Source organism: Protopterus annectens, chromosome 10.part0, assembly GCF_019279795.1.
Source record: "Protopterus annectens isolate FY-2018-M chromosome 10.part0, PAN1.0, whole genome shotgun sequence".
In the NCBI taxonomy this organism is placed as follows: domain Eukaryota; kingdom Metazoa; phylum Chordata; order Ceratodontiformes; family Protopteridae; genus Protopterus; species Protopterus annectens.
In genome coordinates this window covers 1,622,945,169-1,622,960,578 of record NC_056744.1, presented here as the reverse complement: position 1 = coordinate 1,622,960,578, position 15,410 = coordinate 1,622,945,169, and the positions used below count along the sequence as shown (strand labels likewise).

Genomic DNA, 15,410 nt, shown 5'->3' with positions numbered 1-15,410 from the left:
AGAAAACTGCTTGGTGTTGGGGATAGGAAAATGAACTGGATAGCTGCATGGCAGATCATAGCTTGAGGGAAAATTTACCTCTCACACCAACCCCAAATCAATTTGTTAGTTTCAGATGCAACAGAAACAGCATGAATAATTTTAGAAATAATAAAGTGACTTTAGGAACTGAAGGTGTTGATCCTGAATCAGTAATCTTCAGTTGTTAATTTCAGATATGTCTAAAACACTAAACAAGGAATACAACTTCGGAATCTGCATTACTTCCTCTCCCATATTTAAGTTGGTTTTCCATTCTTTCAGGGCATTCACATACTGGAAAACTGGTATCAAGTGCACACGTGTGCTGAAAGAAATGTGGGAGAGGTAGTAGTGAAGATACTGAAGCTATATCCAGACAAAAGCACTTCTCTAATCCAGTGCATTTCTTAAGTTTTACCATATTTTTTGGGTGTCCTTAAGCCATTATTTTAGAAATTAAAATGTGCTCATTTCAGATAAACCAGAACAGAGGTTAGGATTAACCTCTTAATTGATATGAAGCATCTCTGGTATATTTGGAAAGGACTTTAGTGTAATAAAGGTGGCGCATGACTCACTACAGACCAACGTAAAGTAATGCACCTAGGCCTTAACCCTAATGTGATGACATCAACTGGCTAGAGTGGAACTATGGTGAACAGTAAAAAAAAAAAATCACAGGGGGGTTGTGATCACACCTGGATTGGGAAAAGAATGAGGGAGTAGTGTCAGCAGCATACACAAGGCTTGTATGTATTGTTAGTGTAAGACTAGAGCAGATCACCCCTCTCGGCTGGGTCCTAGTCTGGCCATGCCTAGAGTACTTCAAATAGTTAAATGCAAGGATATCAGGCTCCTGGATGTGATAGAAGAAAATCAAAAGTGGTGTGGAACGAAAGGAAATAAATACGACCAGAAACTAGAAGTCAAAGATGCAGGGAAGGTTTACAGCTGCACTGACTATGTGAAGGGGTTCTCTGCCCCTTCCATCTTTACTGTTAAAGAGGAGCGGTCACAAGGTAATTGTAGAGCATCTGCTTCCCAATATCCCCAGACTGAAAAAGTACTAAGTGGACAGGGTGGTTGACCCTCAGCCAGTCAAGAGGGTATGCAACAGGTAGAAAATGGAAAGGAGGAAGAATGCTAAATACAGACTAGACAACTTCTTCCTGTTGTAAGCAAATAAAATACTTCTGACAGACCAAATATGGAACAGAAGATACAGCCACAGAAAGACCACAGGAAATAGTATTGGTAATACACAAGACTCGTATCAGGTTCTAGCCTCTGCCACTTGGAGTCTATTATATAGCTTTCATCCAAGTACCTAATATGCCAGGACTTCTAAAAGAAAAGCTTTTATGCTAAAAACTTTGTTTTAATGCTGCTTTGGCATAGAGCTCAACATAAAAGCAAGCTGAATTAGGCTTTATATTGCCAGTCCAAAAGAGAGGCTACATATTCAAAGATTGTTTATGTATACTGCTCAGGCTTGTAAGCTATTGATGCTAAATACAAATGTAAACAAATCCTTATCCAACAGGTTTGTACATTAAGACTTGCATCTTGTAGACCTGAGTTCTAATCTAGCCATCTCCCTACTGTGAGATGCTAAGCAGTAACTTATTACGCTACCTGTAGATCATTCTGGGAGACCTAAAACTGAAGATGCACACAAAGCACATCCATTGTGATTTGTAACAACAAAGGGGGTAATGATTTTGAACTAAAAAAAAGTGTTAGAACAGTTCTTGTAAAGTGTATGTTGTCAGCCTTCACAGTGGACATCCTCCCACAAGAGTCCTGTTTCAGAAGGAACAGGATTGTAAAGAATGCTGTAAATAAGCAAGATACAAGTAGCAAATTTCAGGATGTCAAGGCTACATTCCTGTCTTATCCTTTTAGCATTAAACCCAAAGAACAAAGCTTTAGGAATGTAAAGTACATTATGAAAAACAGCACTGCATATTTCTGCAATTAGTCACCGATGTACTAGACCACTACGGGCAGGCCTGACCGTGTAGGAGAAAGGCTCCTGATGTGTTTGCCCTGTAATTCAGGCGCTGGATGTCTTCCTGATGTGGATAGAATGCAGAGAATGCTCTTAAGTTCAGGAGGGGGCTACAATAGTACCACTCAGAGAGCTAGGGACAATGATCATCTCTAAAGATGAAGCAGAGATACCCCAAGTCCACAGATGTATGGAGCACTCTGAAAACACAAGTTTGCTCTCAACTGCAGTCACTTTATAAGGAGTGGTCCTCATATCCCCAGCACTGCTCCTCAGACTACACACCCACTCAATGACTACCTTTAGTCGTTTTCACTCCCCCCACACACACACAAACAGTGGAGAACATTGACAAGGAACTGAAAGGCAGTAGAAACTCATCCATACCAGAAGTCACAGCAGTAAATTACAGCACAATGGCACAGTCTGGATAAACTGAAGGAGGGTTCATTTAGACTTCTAGGACAAAAGTTACAAACCTAATTGTGCCTTCTCAAATCCAACAATGGGAGAAGGGCATAAAGTTGTACTAACAGTATTGCTGCCCCCTCAGACACTTCACATTTGTTATGAGAAACATGAAACACTTGCATGGAAGCATGCCATTCATTGTGGGTAGCAGAGGGAATCTTAATTTTTGGTAAAATTTGGTTGGTTTGTCTAAATATTGCTAGAGCATGAGCCCACTGTTTTTAGGGTATAAAAATGAAAGACCAGAGAGTTTATTGAAAACTACATAAAACGTGCAACCAAAGTGATAAATCGCATACATTTTTCCATATCAAACACAGTTATGCAAAATAAAAAACACACGGTCCAAACAGGAACTCAGTAGTTCATCAGTTCAATCATTTCCAATGTTTTGACAAAACTGTCCATCTCTAACTTTACCCTCTATAATTTGTATCGCTAATGTGAAATCCAGGATCATACAGATGTTGTAAGATAGTACTAGCCAGCTAATCTATTCCGGATTTAGCAACTATTTACTGAGCTGGGCAGTGCTTCAGCCAATCCATTTCGTAAAATGTGCAACTTTGAGATACAATTAACCCATTACTTCCCTACATTCAGTTGCAGTCAGCATAACCTTCACCAAACTCTAATTTGGAACTTTTTTCCAGTTTTCAGTGATGACCTTCAGCAACCGGGACAGTCACAAAGGAGTTTCTTCTGAGGGGGCACTACAGTGCCACCCAGCAGAAATATGGGCTCATTCAAAAGGGGAGTTGCTAGACCATCCGCTCCTGAAGATATTCCTTGAATTCCTGAAGTCTGTCTTATGACAGAAATGCGATCCCATTATGTCACCCAGTTTACATCGCCAATAAAAACACTCCCATGCAAATGGCCTCAATTTTTTACTTAGTATAAAAAAAACAAAAAAAAAAAAATCGAAAATTAGTCTCCATTGGTCAGAGATCTGCTTTCACAAATCTTTCCCCATCTGTGTCGGAGGTTAACTGACCATACTGGGGCAAAACGCAATTTCCCTATATACTATACCCATTAACCTCGAACACTTAACTGTTCGGAGAGTAAATATTTCTAAGCTCCCTTCATCTCCAACTTCAGACCCCTGTCTAGCTGAACTTCTCATGGGTCCTATCCCAGTGCAGTCATCCTTCTGATGTTATTTGATCCTACTGCAGTCACTGATTTTATTCTTCAAATTTCGCAAAGATTGCTCCTCCACTCTACCCATCTTTGTAGCACCTATAGGAGGGAAATTGCAGTACCTGTCCAGTTTACACTCTGCAGCTGACAGAGCAACTGAAGCCCACTCAGATTCAGCAGAAAAGCTTACAAATTTCTTTTGCCATTTACGCTGCTAAATAGAAATGAAACAGCCTCTTTACTTGACAGCCAAGAGACCTGGAGAAGTATGCAAGCCAGAGACCTCCCAATTCCTTTAACAGTCTTTCCCATCCCAAACATGGTTTTACCTCCTACCAGAAATAGTGAGATATTTCACTAGGAAAAGCCTGGAACCAATATAAACAAAGAGGGAGGATTTGGTCATTTTTATTGTAAAAAGCACAGCTGGGTTGAACATTAGGTAAAGAATGAAAAAAGTTTATATTTTCATATGCAGCACTGTCATCTTCACATCAATAGTTTAAGCCCTCAAGTACAATGGTCACTTTGCAGAAGTAACCCAGAACTACAAGTCACACAGACCCAGTTAAGACTGAAAGAGGAAAAAAGTCCCACTTATAAAAACCTAAGCTACCATTTTTAAAAAGACAGTCTAGGTGAGGATGCAACAATGGCAGGCACCTGGCAAGTTCATATCAAAAACTAATTTTAAGTAAGTGTCTGATGACAATAGACATTCCATGCAACTTCTAATCAGAAGTTTATCAACACCTTTAGACTATTTTTAGCTTTCCAACTAAAGTCAGCATAAAATAAATATACCTTTGTCCTTTTATGGTTTCTGGGGTCACTTTTTTTTGGAGTGTGATATCAATGTACAGCTTTACAATTAGTGAGTTTAATGCCCTCATCGATTTATCGATCGGTGTAATCAGACTTTAGATACAGGCAAATACTTCACAATACAGCAAAATTAAAAACATTACAGCTAGCATTGAGGTGCAATCAACCCCAACCATTCCAATAATCCCAAATTGAGCCCCACCTTACCTTTCCAATAGCCTTAAGGCCTAGCTTTTTACACTGCTGCTGTAGCTGTACTCTTTTCAAGAGGTGCATGCTGTTGGGGCAGAATTCATCGCTAACAGAAGGAACCATTTTTCTACGGCGCCTGGCTGCTGACATTGTGGCACTGTGTAAAACCATATAGCAAGGATTCTTCAATCACCTCTGCAGATAAAGTACAGAAACTATTGTAAACATGTTTTAGAAACATTTACATAGCAAGGAGTGTGAAATATTACAGCACTAAGATATTCCAAGTATCAAACCAGCTGTATTCCCAAATGTCACCATTACCAGCACTCAAAGTTCTTCACACCCTTAATTTGAATCCTAAACTAAATTATTCAGCAACACAAGCTTTGCTTTTAAACCAGTTTTCCTCTGCAACATCAGATTTCAGATTTATTAAGCAGTGAGCAAAACCAAAATATTGAAACCAGTTTCCTTTATTACTAGCATAATGTACCATCTCATACTGCATCCAAGATGATTTAAATTCATACAAGCATAGGGAACCTTACTATAAGCCAGACCAAGGCCTTCACAAGCTGCAGTAAGGGTAAATAAGTGGAGCCGCAGAAATATGCACTTGACGAATAGGGTACATCAGAAAATGACATCGAAAGTACCATGGATAAAAAAAACACTATTAGGACAATCATCCAGAAAATAAATAAATGCATAGGGACACTAGTGTAGTTACTTGTTAAACTCTAGACTCCCCTTCACCTTTTAGGCAGTAGTATATACTCTTTGTGGAGACTGCCAATTAATGCCATGTGGGAAGAATCTGACATTTGCAATTTAATTTCACATCTGCTTTAGGGTGTTTGGGCTTACAATTTAAAAAAACAGCCTTTCACTATACTAATAATGAGAAAAGTCAGCTAGGCTACAAAACCTTCAAAGATCTGAAATGTGAGGGGGGGGGGGGGGGTCTATAGTAGAAAACTCAAAATTTGACAGAAGTACAGGTTAGTCCTTTGGGCAAACCATATGCTTTCTGAAGCTACAGGCCATGGGTGGAAAGGACATCCCATTAAGAAATCCACAGCTCAGAATACTGTACAAAGCATATGGAAGACAAATGGAAAAGTAAAATTCAGCAGGTACAGGGGATTCAAAATTAAAAGAATAGAGTAAAATGTAAAAGAATGAGTTAAACTGAATAGTATCAAACTGAGAACTGGTTGGATAATGTAATGTAACAATTTCTGAAGTGATAGAATCACACTAACTAGAAAAAAATAATACCCTGTAGTTTATGACAAACATGCAGTTGGATGTGAAAAAGAGTGAATCTTGGGGGGGGGGGGGCAATAAAATAAGGTACACTGGAGAATATCATACTCCTCTAACAGACCTTTACCACCAGCTTCTTCCCTAAAACTAAGGTTACTTCTCAAGGTTATTTCTTTTCAGATATCCAGAATGGAAATTTCTTCCCAATTTTTGAAAGACAAGCCACATGGAAAGCTAGCAGCAATGCCCCCTCACTGTCATACAGTAAACTCACGGCTTCAAAGGTTTTAAGCTTTCACTTTTGAATTGAATTAAAATAATTTATATAAAAATAAAAAGTTTAACATTGTTCTTCCAGCTCAACCATTTCTGACCTTACCCCCCCCCCCCCAAACTAAATTAGTATTTAGCTGCAAAAGCAGCAATATAAACCAAAAATTAGGCCTTCTAAAACACCCAGCTTCACCATTCCAAAAAAATTATTTACCTTTAATCTTGAAAGCAAAAAAAATGAAACTATAAGGAGAGGGGAACAACAACCAAAAGGTATTTAACCTTATTTTTATCTTGCCTCACCCATCTTTCTCCTGTGTACCAATCATGTTACCAGTTACAAGCACATCATTCACACTGTGCCTAATTTTTGCACAACAGTTTTCCAATTAGCTGCTGCTGTTACTGGAGCTTAGTCACTCAAGCCCCTCCCCAAAGTTAACTCTAGAATCAGTGCCTTTGTAGCTCAATAGAGTGTATCTATTTAAATATCTTGCAAAACAGGCTGAAGGGTCATGAGGAAATGTTTATTAATTCAGTAAATAAATAATAAGCTTTCGTAACCAGCTGTAGCTTTCTTAGTCATCATTATCAATGCATAAATCTTCTGCCATTTTTATCATACAGTATTTAACAGTGACACATTTTGGGTAGGGACTAGTTTCATTAGTGTCGTTTTAGTCTCCGCATAACGGCAATAGCTGGTTAGAATTTTGATTTAGATTCTTTTTAGCCTAAGTTCGAAACTAGACCTGGGTCATTAGAAGACTGGCCAAAGAGAGCTGGAAAACAAATTCATCTCATTACCTTCTTAAGACTACTTATGTATTTCAATAACTGTTGGCACACCGGGATAAAATTCTATGACCCAGGTGACTTGAGTTCACTTAGCAGCTTGGACAACTGTTGGAGCTGGCATGAGGGAAGACAGCAATCATAAGGCTTAGGTTGTGCACCTCTCTCTTTGGAGGAAGGGATGAGGAGTGTGTGTCTGGGCACTCTCTTCATGGATGAACCCCTAGAGAAGACCGGGGATCGCACAGCAGGAGCTGTCACAAAAGAGGGAGTGAAGGAGTCATGAATGTGCATCATGCATTCCTTACTCCATGGACACTACAAAAATACAAAGAAAGGAAGGATTTTGGGGCTTAATAGCAAAATTCAGTCACCTACCACATGGAACAGGGCTTGCACTTCAATTAACCGGACTTTCATCCTAGGCAATAAATACCTATAGGACTCATGTCGCTGGGAAAAATGGGTTCATTTGTGACTGGGAGGGATTATTTTGGTGGTCAGTGAGGGCCTCAAAACATTATTATGTATTTCATTTTTGTTAACCATGTAAAGTCCATTATGTTAAAGGCCTTTTTCAGGGGATTCCAGGAAGCAAAGTGCCACAAAACAAAACTATAGCTTATTTAAGAAGTAGGCAGTGAACCACATCAGCATATCATTGGGTGAAAACCCATGCAGAGGGTGGGGAGAACATACAGACTGTGCCCAGACAACATCCAAAGGCCACACTGTTGAACCATGGATGCTGAGAACAGCAATGGCCATCTTAGATTGTAAGCTAGAAAGTACAAATTTCATTACAAAGAAATGTCAAGCCAAAACCAAAGAAATACCACTGACTGACAACATGAGGCTGAAGGTAAGATGTGACTGTCACTATATACCTGCCTAGATGAGGTAAGCTAAGGAGTTAAAAACAAGAGGATATTCATTGTGTTGTAACCAGCTAACACTGTACATAATTATTTTATTAATTTTTTTTAAACCAGGAAAGCCCACTGGACACATGTCCCTCTTCAGAGGTGACCTAGGAAAACTGTCTGGTTAAGCGTCATGCTCAGAGTCACACAGTAGGCAAATGCAGGTAGAGGGAATCAAATCTTCTTTTGAAAATATGAAGCAGCGCATTAACACTCAAATTCTTAACTCTGTATGCTAACTGCCAGACATATTTTCAAGACATGGCAGACTGGACAAACATGCTTGTTTCCTGTGCTTGAAGTGTACAGAAAGGTACACTCCCGCAGAGTACACCTACACACATATACGCATGCACAAGTCTGGCTGGGTACACTTACACACATACACATATGCACAAGTCTGGCAGGGTACACCTACACACATACACACATGGACAAGTCTGTATATGCCTAGAAGATTCAGCACGGATCACATTTCTTACAGCCTTACTTAGACTTCATTGTGGGGGAAGGAATACTTATTAAAGCTGCAGTACAGTAATTAAACCACTTACTTATATCCATGCAGTCTCACACTCATTCAGTTTAGTCAAGCTGTAGTTTAGCAAGTCATAGCACATCAAAAATAAAACATCAGTTTTCAACCTAGCAAATATCTGATGTGGGAGATTGGAGGACTTACTCCCCCTTTTTGGGCCCAGATGAAAGCAAATTTTAGAGGTGGATAAGGAAAGTAGAGAACTTGTCCCCTCTGTAGAAACAATGTTAGACCTCATTCTGCACTTCAGCCAAGTCATGATCTGATGCTTTATTCTCAGTGAGCCATGGTTTAAAGACACACAATGGGTGAGGTAGTACAACACGTGATGATGCACTCATGCTGTGCTAATTATTGCAGAAGATAGAGCATGACGCTGCCCAATGCACCTTTGGTGTATGTCAAGGCTAGAATAGTGCCAGCATGCTGTGGAAAGAACTGCAGAGACAATTATAGCAGCTGCAGTAATGGGAGGCAGTAAGTTACTACAGTGACTGCACTATGTATGGTTACATGACCTCCACAGTGAATACAGTAAGGTGGCATGCCTGATGCTATGTGCATTCACATACATGCACAACAAAGTACCTCATAACTGCAACACAGGCACTGTGAGCAGGTCACACAGTGCCAGCACAGTCAAGGGGCAACTCAGTTCATCATTAAGATGGGGAACAAAGGAAGAGACAGGACAGCCAGAAAAGGGGTTGGTAGCAAGCAGAAGAGCACACACAAGGACAACTTGAGTTGAGAATGGGAGAGGAAGATGGGCAGTTTTGTTTTTTCATTTTTTTTACAGGGTGAGGTGCCCATTTTCCAAGTGTTTTCAAGAAAGGATAGAGCAGGATAGTAGCAAGGAGTTGGTGTGAGAAGATGTGCAGGGGCAGACCAATCGACATAAAATGAAGACAAAGAAAGAGAGAAATACAGACAGGACAGATACAGACACAAAGTAGGCAACAGTTGGAGATGCAGACAGACAGGCAGGAATAGCAGTTGGCTATGGAGAGGGGTGGCCTACAAAATGGGTATGGGGAGTGAGACACAAGGAAGGGAAGCATATAGTGAGGGGATAGGGTAGATTATGGTAGGCCTGCCAGACCAGTCCAGAGATGTGCTCGCCAAAACATCCATATTAGCCACTCAGTGAGATACTCTAGAGTATCAATGCAGGCATGCTGCTAACGGCTAACCTCTGCTGTTATCAGCCACTGCACCTGCCGATGAGTGACCCAGTGGATAAATGATAGATAACTATCAGTAGCAATTAATGTACTGACAGGCCTTATGATTCAGTGCCACCTCTTCTGACATTGTAAGTCACAAACAAGATAGTCCACAGTATAATGTATCCCAGCCAACTGACAGCAAGGACATAACGTCAAAGCAATGCAAAGCAAAACCATGGCAAAATACTTACTTGAGGAAGGGGAAGTTTGAAGCATCCCAGTGGTGATGCCTTGAGCAGCCCCAGCACCCTGGTCCCTGGATCTCAGCTCCGAGCTGTAATTCATTGGTTGCCTTGGACCATTTCCAGCTCTTTTCAAGTTCCCTGTATAAAAAAAATCCGCAGGCGCAGCGAGCGCTTATGCTGGGATCGCGCTAAGCGAACAGCGTTATACAAAAATATTGTCTCTTTCTCTATCTCCCCAACCTCTGTCTCCCACTGTCTGAGTAGGTCATCTTGGCACCTCCACAGATCACTGTACCTGTGATTGCAGTGCTCACCACAATTGGTGATACTATTAGTATCTCACTATCCTGGCACGCTAATGCCATGCACCTCCTTATACATGGACAATCACAGGTCACCAACAAGCACCCCCTATAGCCTCTGTGCAGCAAGAACAGAAGAATGTTTATTTCCCTGTTGCAAAGGCAGGAGCCTGGATAAAACCAGCACCTGAAAAGGCTATATCCACTCTGCAGATCGGAATTAGATGAACAATGGTAGCCCAATGTGCATGGCTAACTGGTAGGACACCAAATGGCATGCACCATGACTCAAAATAGGTACATGATGTTACAAACCCTGTAAAAAAAAACTAGTTGCACAGATATGGAGTGCTATAAACTACATAGCATCCATGCATGAGTTTAATGCACAATAACCTTTTGCCATGGAATAGCATGATAGTGCTGCTTGTGGTAGGTAACATAGCACATTATTAAAGCATCAAAAAGACTATCACACCAAAGCATCTCATTAGCTTAGCCATTGGACCATGAGGCCAGTTTCATATTGATAAAAAACACAGTTGCCATACTCTATTAAACTTGTTTTGGCAACTGAATTGATGTAGGAACTGGAATACAGAAATGGATGATGGTTAATATTGCCATATAGTCATACTGGCAACAGACAACTGTAATGGACCACAGGATGGCAGAATGCACACAAGTGAGCATGGAAGTAATAGGACCAGATACTAGTGGTGGAGCATATGATGTACCAGAGTATAAGGTCATGTCAGATTCATGTCCTGATGTTGGGGAGGGGCTCAACTTGTCACGGTACATTGCACAAAGAAATGTCAGATTATTGCCCTGCTGTTCATGTCAGGTTACTGTCCTCTTATTGGGAGAGCTCAGTTTCTCAGAGTACAAAACACAAAGGCATGTCAGGTCACTGTCGGTACAGAGCACATAGGCTTGTTGCACAACACCATGTCAGGTTACTGTCCTGCTGTTGGGAGGAGGCTCACCTGTCAGAGTACAGAGCACAAGGTGTGAATGTTGACAGATAGTAGCAGGCAGGTTTGTGTCAAACAATGGAGACAGTTTGACAGCGCTGAGACCATTGGTGTCTGCCAAGGACAACCATGCATGGACATGCACTGATTTGCTTGTTTCATCCACAGGTGAACATATCCTGTCATGAGACCAAAACAAAGGCAACATCTGGGAATGTTCACCACGATGAAGGTAAAGGTGTTGCTGCAGGCCCTCTGCACACATGCTATACACATCTACACAACTTTGATAAGGATAAAGAAAACAAGACTTTTCCCAGCCAGCTGTGACAGGTGCTGTTGTGTTTTGTCCATCTGGTGATAAACAAACCCTGAATGGAACTTTGGCATTCATATGTAGCATCTGTTACAGGCTAAAATAATTTATATGCAGCTTATACAGCACCCTACATTCCTGCTTCTCTTGTCTCATACATAATATTCTTCATCTTTTTTTACTGAAAAAGTCTCTTGGCTAAATGCTTTCTTTGTTGCCTACACACCCTATCATTTTACCAGAAAATTAGCATGCCATGCTAACTATATATATTTTTTCTATGTGTTTTTTTCTCTTTCATGCCTGTCAGCTATCAAGCTTTGGTCAACTGTTTGTCTGTTTGTCCCCCCCAGTCCACCCCAGCTGTATGCAGTCCCTATTACCCCATGGGAGGATCCCTGCTTTCTAATGGAGGTGAGTGTCTTGGTGACACACTCCTGGATGGCCACGTATCCATAACAACCATATCCTAGTTTACAGCAGTCATCCAGGCAACCATGAAGGTTGATTTGGTCCCCACATTTCTACTTTACTTTCTACTTTGTCAGGGTTGCCTTCATACCAATGGCCTGAGGCTCTGGCTTCATGCTGGTAGACTGGGGCAGTCTGTGTTTAAGGATGTACCCTAACTGTTCCCACTCCAAGGAAACACATGACAGTCACAGCAATGCAACAAAAAAAAAAAAAAACTCAGGTGAGGGAAGGGAAATTCCGTTAATCCTACCCCTACCCAATGATCTGTGACACGGAGATGAAGCCCTGACTACAACCTAGATGATCCTGATTTAGTTAGTGCTTCAGGATTTGGAGGAGCCGATTACAAGGATAACAGGAATAATGAGGCAATGCCTGTTCACCTCTTCCAAGGAGGAATATAGTGCTATGCTCAAGGCATGCACCCAGAACATAAGCATCGGTGATGAAATCAAGGTCATGATCACAGAGGCATGCTACCTTGTAAGGTGGGCAAGCAAATGAGGAACATGTCACTACATTGATAGGGGTGGCTCATTGTACTACTGCACATCACCAACATGATGTAAAAACATCACATCAAAAGTATGTCCGCTAGGCTCAACAGCATGCATCTGCTCTAAATGAACAGGACATAAGGCAAAAATTCAGCTGGCTACAGTATGACAACCCTGGCATCTTCACTCCATCCCCAAGTCATGGAGGTTACTGCCAGATGGGTGAGAGGTCTACCGATCCAAAGGGATAAGACTCATATGATGTCAGGACATGTCTAGAGTATTCCCTTACCATGTAGAGACCCCAGAGAATGAAGAACCTATCAGAGAAACTGGTAATCCAAAGTCAGTAGTGTGAGTGTGTGTGTGTGTGTGTGTGTGTGTGTGTGTGTGTGTGTGTGTGTGTGTGTGTGTGTGTGTGTGTGTGTGTGTGTGTGTGTGTCTTATATTGTATATATCCATATGTGTGTGTGTGTGTGTGTGTGTGTGTGTGTGTGTGTGTGTGTGTGTGTGTGTGTGTGTGTGTGTGTGTGTGTGTGTGTGTGTGTGTGTGTGTGTGTGTGTGTGTGTGTGTGTCTGGTGAGTGCAATGTGTTTGCTTATATGGTCATTATATTGAATATTTAGTTAGGAGGGTTGTTTTGCCAAACTGCCTGTCCATCACAGGATACTGGTGTTTTTTTGTGGGATTGCTGTACAGTGGTGAGGGATTTTGTACTTTCCCCACTGTTTTGTGATCTCAGAGTTTGTATATGTAATTAGCAGGAGGTGTGGTGGTCCAGGGGGCTTGCTCCCTGCACAAAAATATGTTTTTTATTTTTTTTTTTTAGTTTTGCATGCATGGAGGTTTTTGCTCAGCACATGCGTATTATCATAGCAATGCACTGAGTTTTTACTATTTGTGTCCATGTAGTGTAAGCCAATGTAGTGTGATGGTGATGTAGTGAAATATAAACGTGTTTATATATTTTTATATGTATATATATATATATATATATATGTATATATATATATATATATATATATATATATATATATATATGTATACATCTATATATATATATATATATATATATATATATATATATATATATATATATATATATATATATATATATATATATATATATATATATATATATATATATATATATATATATATGGATCTAGGACACTTGCTCGAAAAAGCAAGTCTCCGAATCCATATATACCAATCACAGTTTAACGAAAGCACTTTAATCGAAAAAGCACTTCCGTTAAACTGTGAAAAAATAAAACAAAACCACTAATTAAATGTTTTTGCAGGGGGGCTTTGCCCCCTTGCACCCCCCACACTCCCCCTACTTAAATATTCTCACTCCAAGGTCACACTACAGTGCAGTAAAGGAATATTCCCTTACTCGCACCGCAGTGCGACCGGCACACCACTCACACATACCCAAAATTGCTGCTTCGATGAACACCAATTTCCGGTATGTGTGAGTGCAAATTTCACTTTCGGTGAAAGTTAAATTCGCTCATGTCCGGGTTCTGTATACATATATATATATATATATATATATATATATATATATATATATATATATATATATATATAATATGTATATACATGCATATATGTATGTATGTGTGTGTATATATAAGTATATATGTGTAGTATATACTACACATATATACTTATATATAAGTATATATGTGTAGTATATGCTCTTACATGTATATCTGCTTGAATGTATATATGGAAACTTAAACATTTATATACTCTTATTCAGTTGTAAAATATCTTGCAAAGCTCTACCAGGTTCTTATCTACTCTCATTGTATATTCTGTACACTTGTATTTTCAACCAAAAGGGGGGATATCCTCTTACTGTATACTAACGGCTGCAAAGTCTACAATCTGTATGCTACTACTCTGTAATGTCTCTTTTGTAAATTTTTCTTCTCTCTGTAAACGTATGGAGTTTTTCTCCCCAGTACTCCGCTGAAAATGGACACTTGTTGTCCAGTCAGACTATCCTGGTAAACAAATATTAAATAAATAAATGTGTGTGTGTGTGTGTGTGTGTGTGTGTGTGTGTGTGTGTGTGTGTGTGTGTGTGTGTGTGTGTGTGTATTTATATATATATATATACACACGTGTATGGGTATGCACAGGCTTTTCTTCCTAGAATGTATGCACTCCTGCATATGCACCATATGAAAGCTACTAAGAAAGGCTTGGTAGAAACCACTGCTGCTTGTCCTGCTCCTACTCCTCTGAAGGGCATCAATGATGGAGCAAACTAGATTGTCTCCTTCTCTCCATGATGGACAAGCTAGCATGAAACACTTCTCTCCCCATCCGTCACCTTTAGTCAAAGCTGTATCCCACTAATCCACAGTGCCCCTACGCCACACTAGCCGCATGCGGTAGTTTACTATATTATACAGCATTTCCTTCTTGCTTTAAGTTGTACTTTACAGCAGTTGTGTAATCCAGTCTGCAAAAGAATTATTACAATTGTTTGTAGTTTATCTCTGTACATCTCCTTTAACTGTTGTGCAGTGTGCTTTATCTGTTTCAGTTTCCCCAAAACACTTAGCAATAGCAGTTTTATTTACTGTTTCTTGCACATATGCCTTGACTGCCTGTGTCTATGAGTGCATTCATCTTACTAGTCAGTTTATTTACACTTACTGTGTTGAGAATTTTGTCTATCTACTAATTTATGTGAAGTTGTTACTTTTGCCTCTTGGTTGAGTCATAGCTAAAAAGGTGGATCAGTCCACCTACCCAGTTATCAAGTAGAAACAGCTAAACATAATCTATGTCATTTGGGAGTTGACTTAAACTGAATTACATTACATATGAGCAGTTTGACTTGAGGCTGAAGAACATGTCACCACATAGACAGGTGTGGCTCCTTCATTGCTTAGTTTATGTACAGAACCTCTACACTTTGGTTGGGCTGTTTATGTTTT

At 40.1% G+C, this 15,410-nt stretch overlaps 1 protein-coding gene across 2 annotated transcripts in view; it reads right to left on the bottom strand.

The window, feature by feature from the left end:
* Positions 1–6,561, bottom strand: part of LOC122813799 (developmental pluripotency-associated protein 2-like) — a 54,721-nt gene extending 48,160 nt beyond the window's left edge. The window contains exons 1-2 of one of the 2 annotated variants that reach the window (XM_044086315.1): positions 6,494–6,561; positions 4,682–4,861 (exon numbers count right to left, since the gene is read on the bottom strand). In XM_044086315.1, the coding sequence (XP_043942250.1) occupies positions 4,682–4,837 (156 nt within the window). In that variant the 5' untranslated portion in view covers positions 4,838–4,861; positions 6,494–6,561. Of the gene's footprint in view, positions 1–4,681; positions 4,862–6,425 lie in introns of both variants that reach the window. The other variant, XM_044086314.1, reaches the window with a different exon arrangement.
* Positions 6,562–15,410: the final 8,849 nt, after the last annotated feature.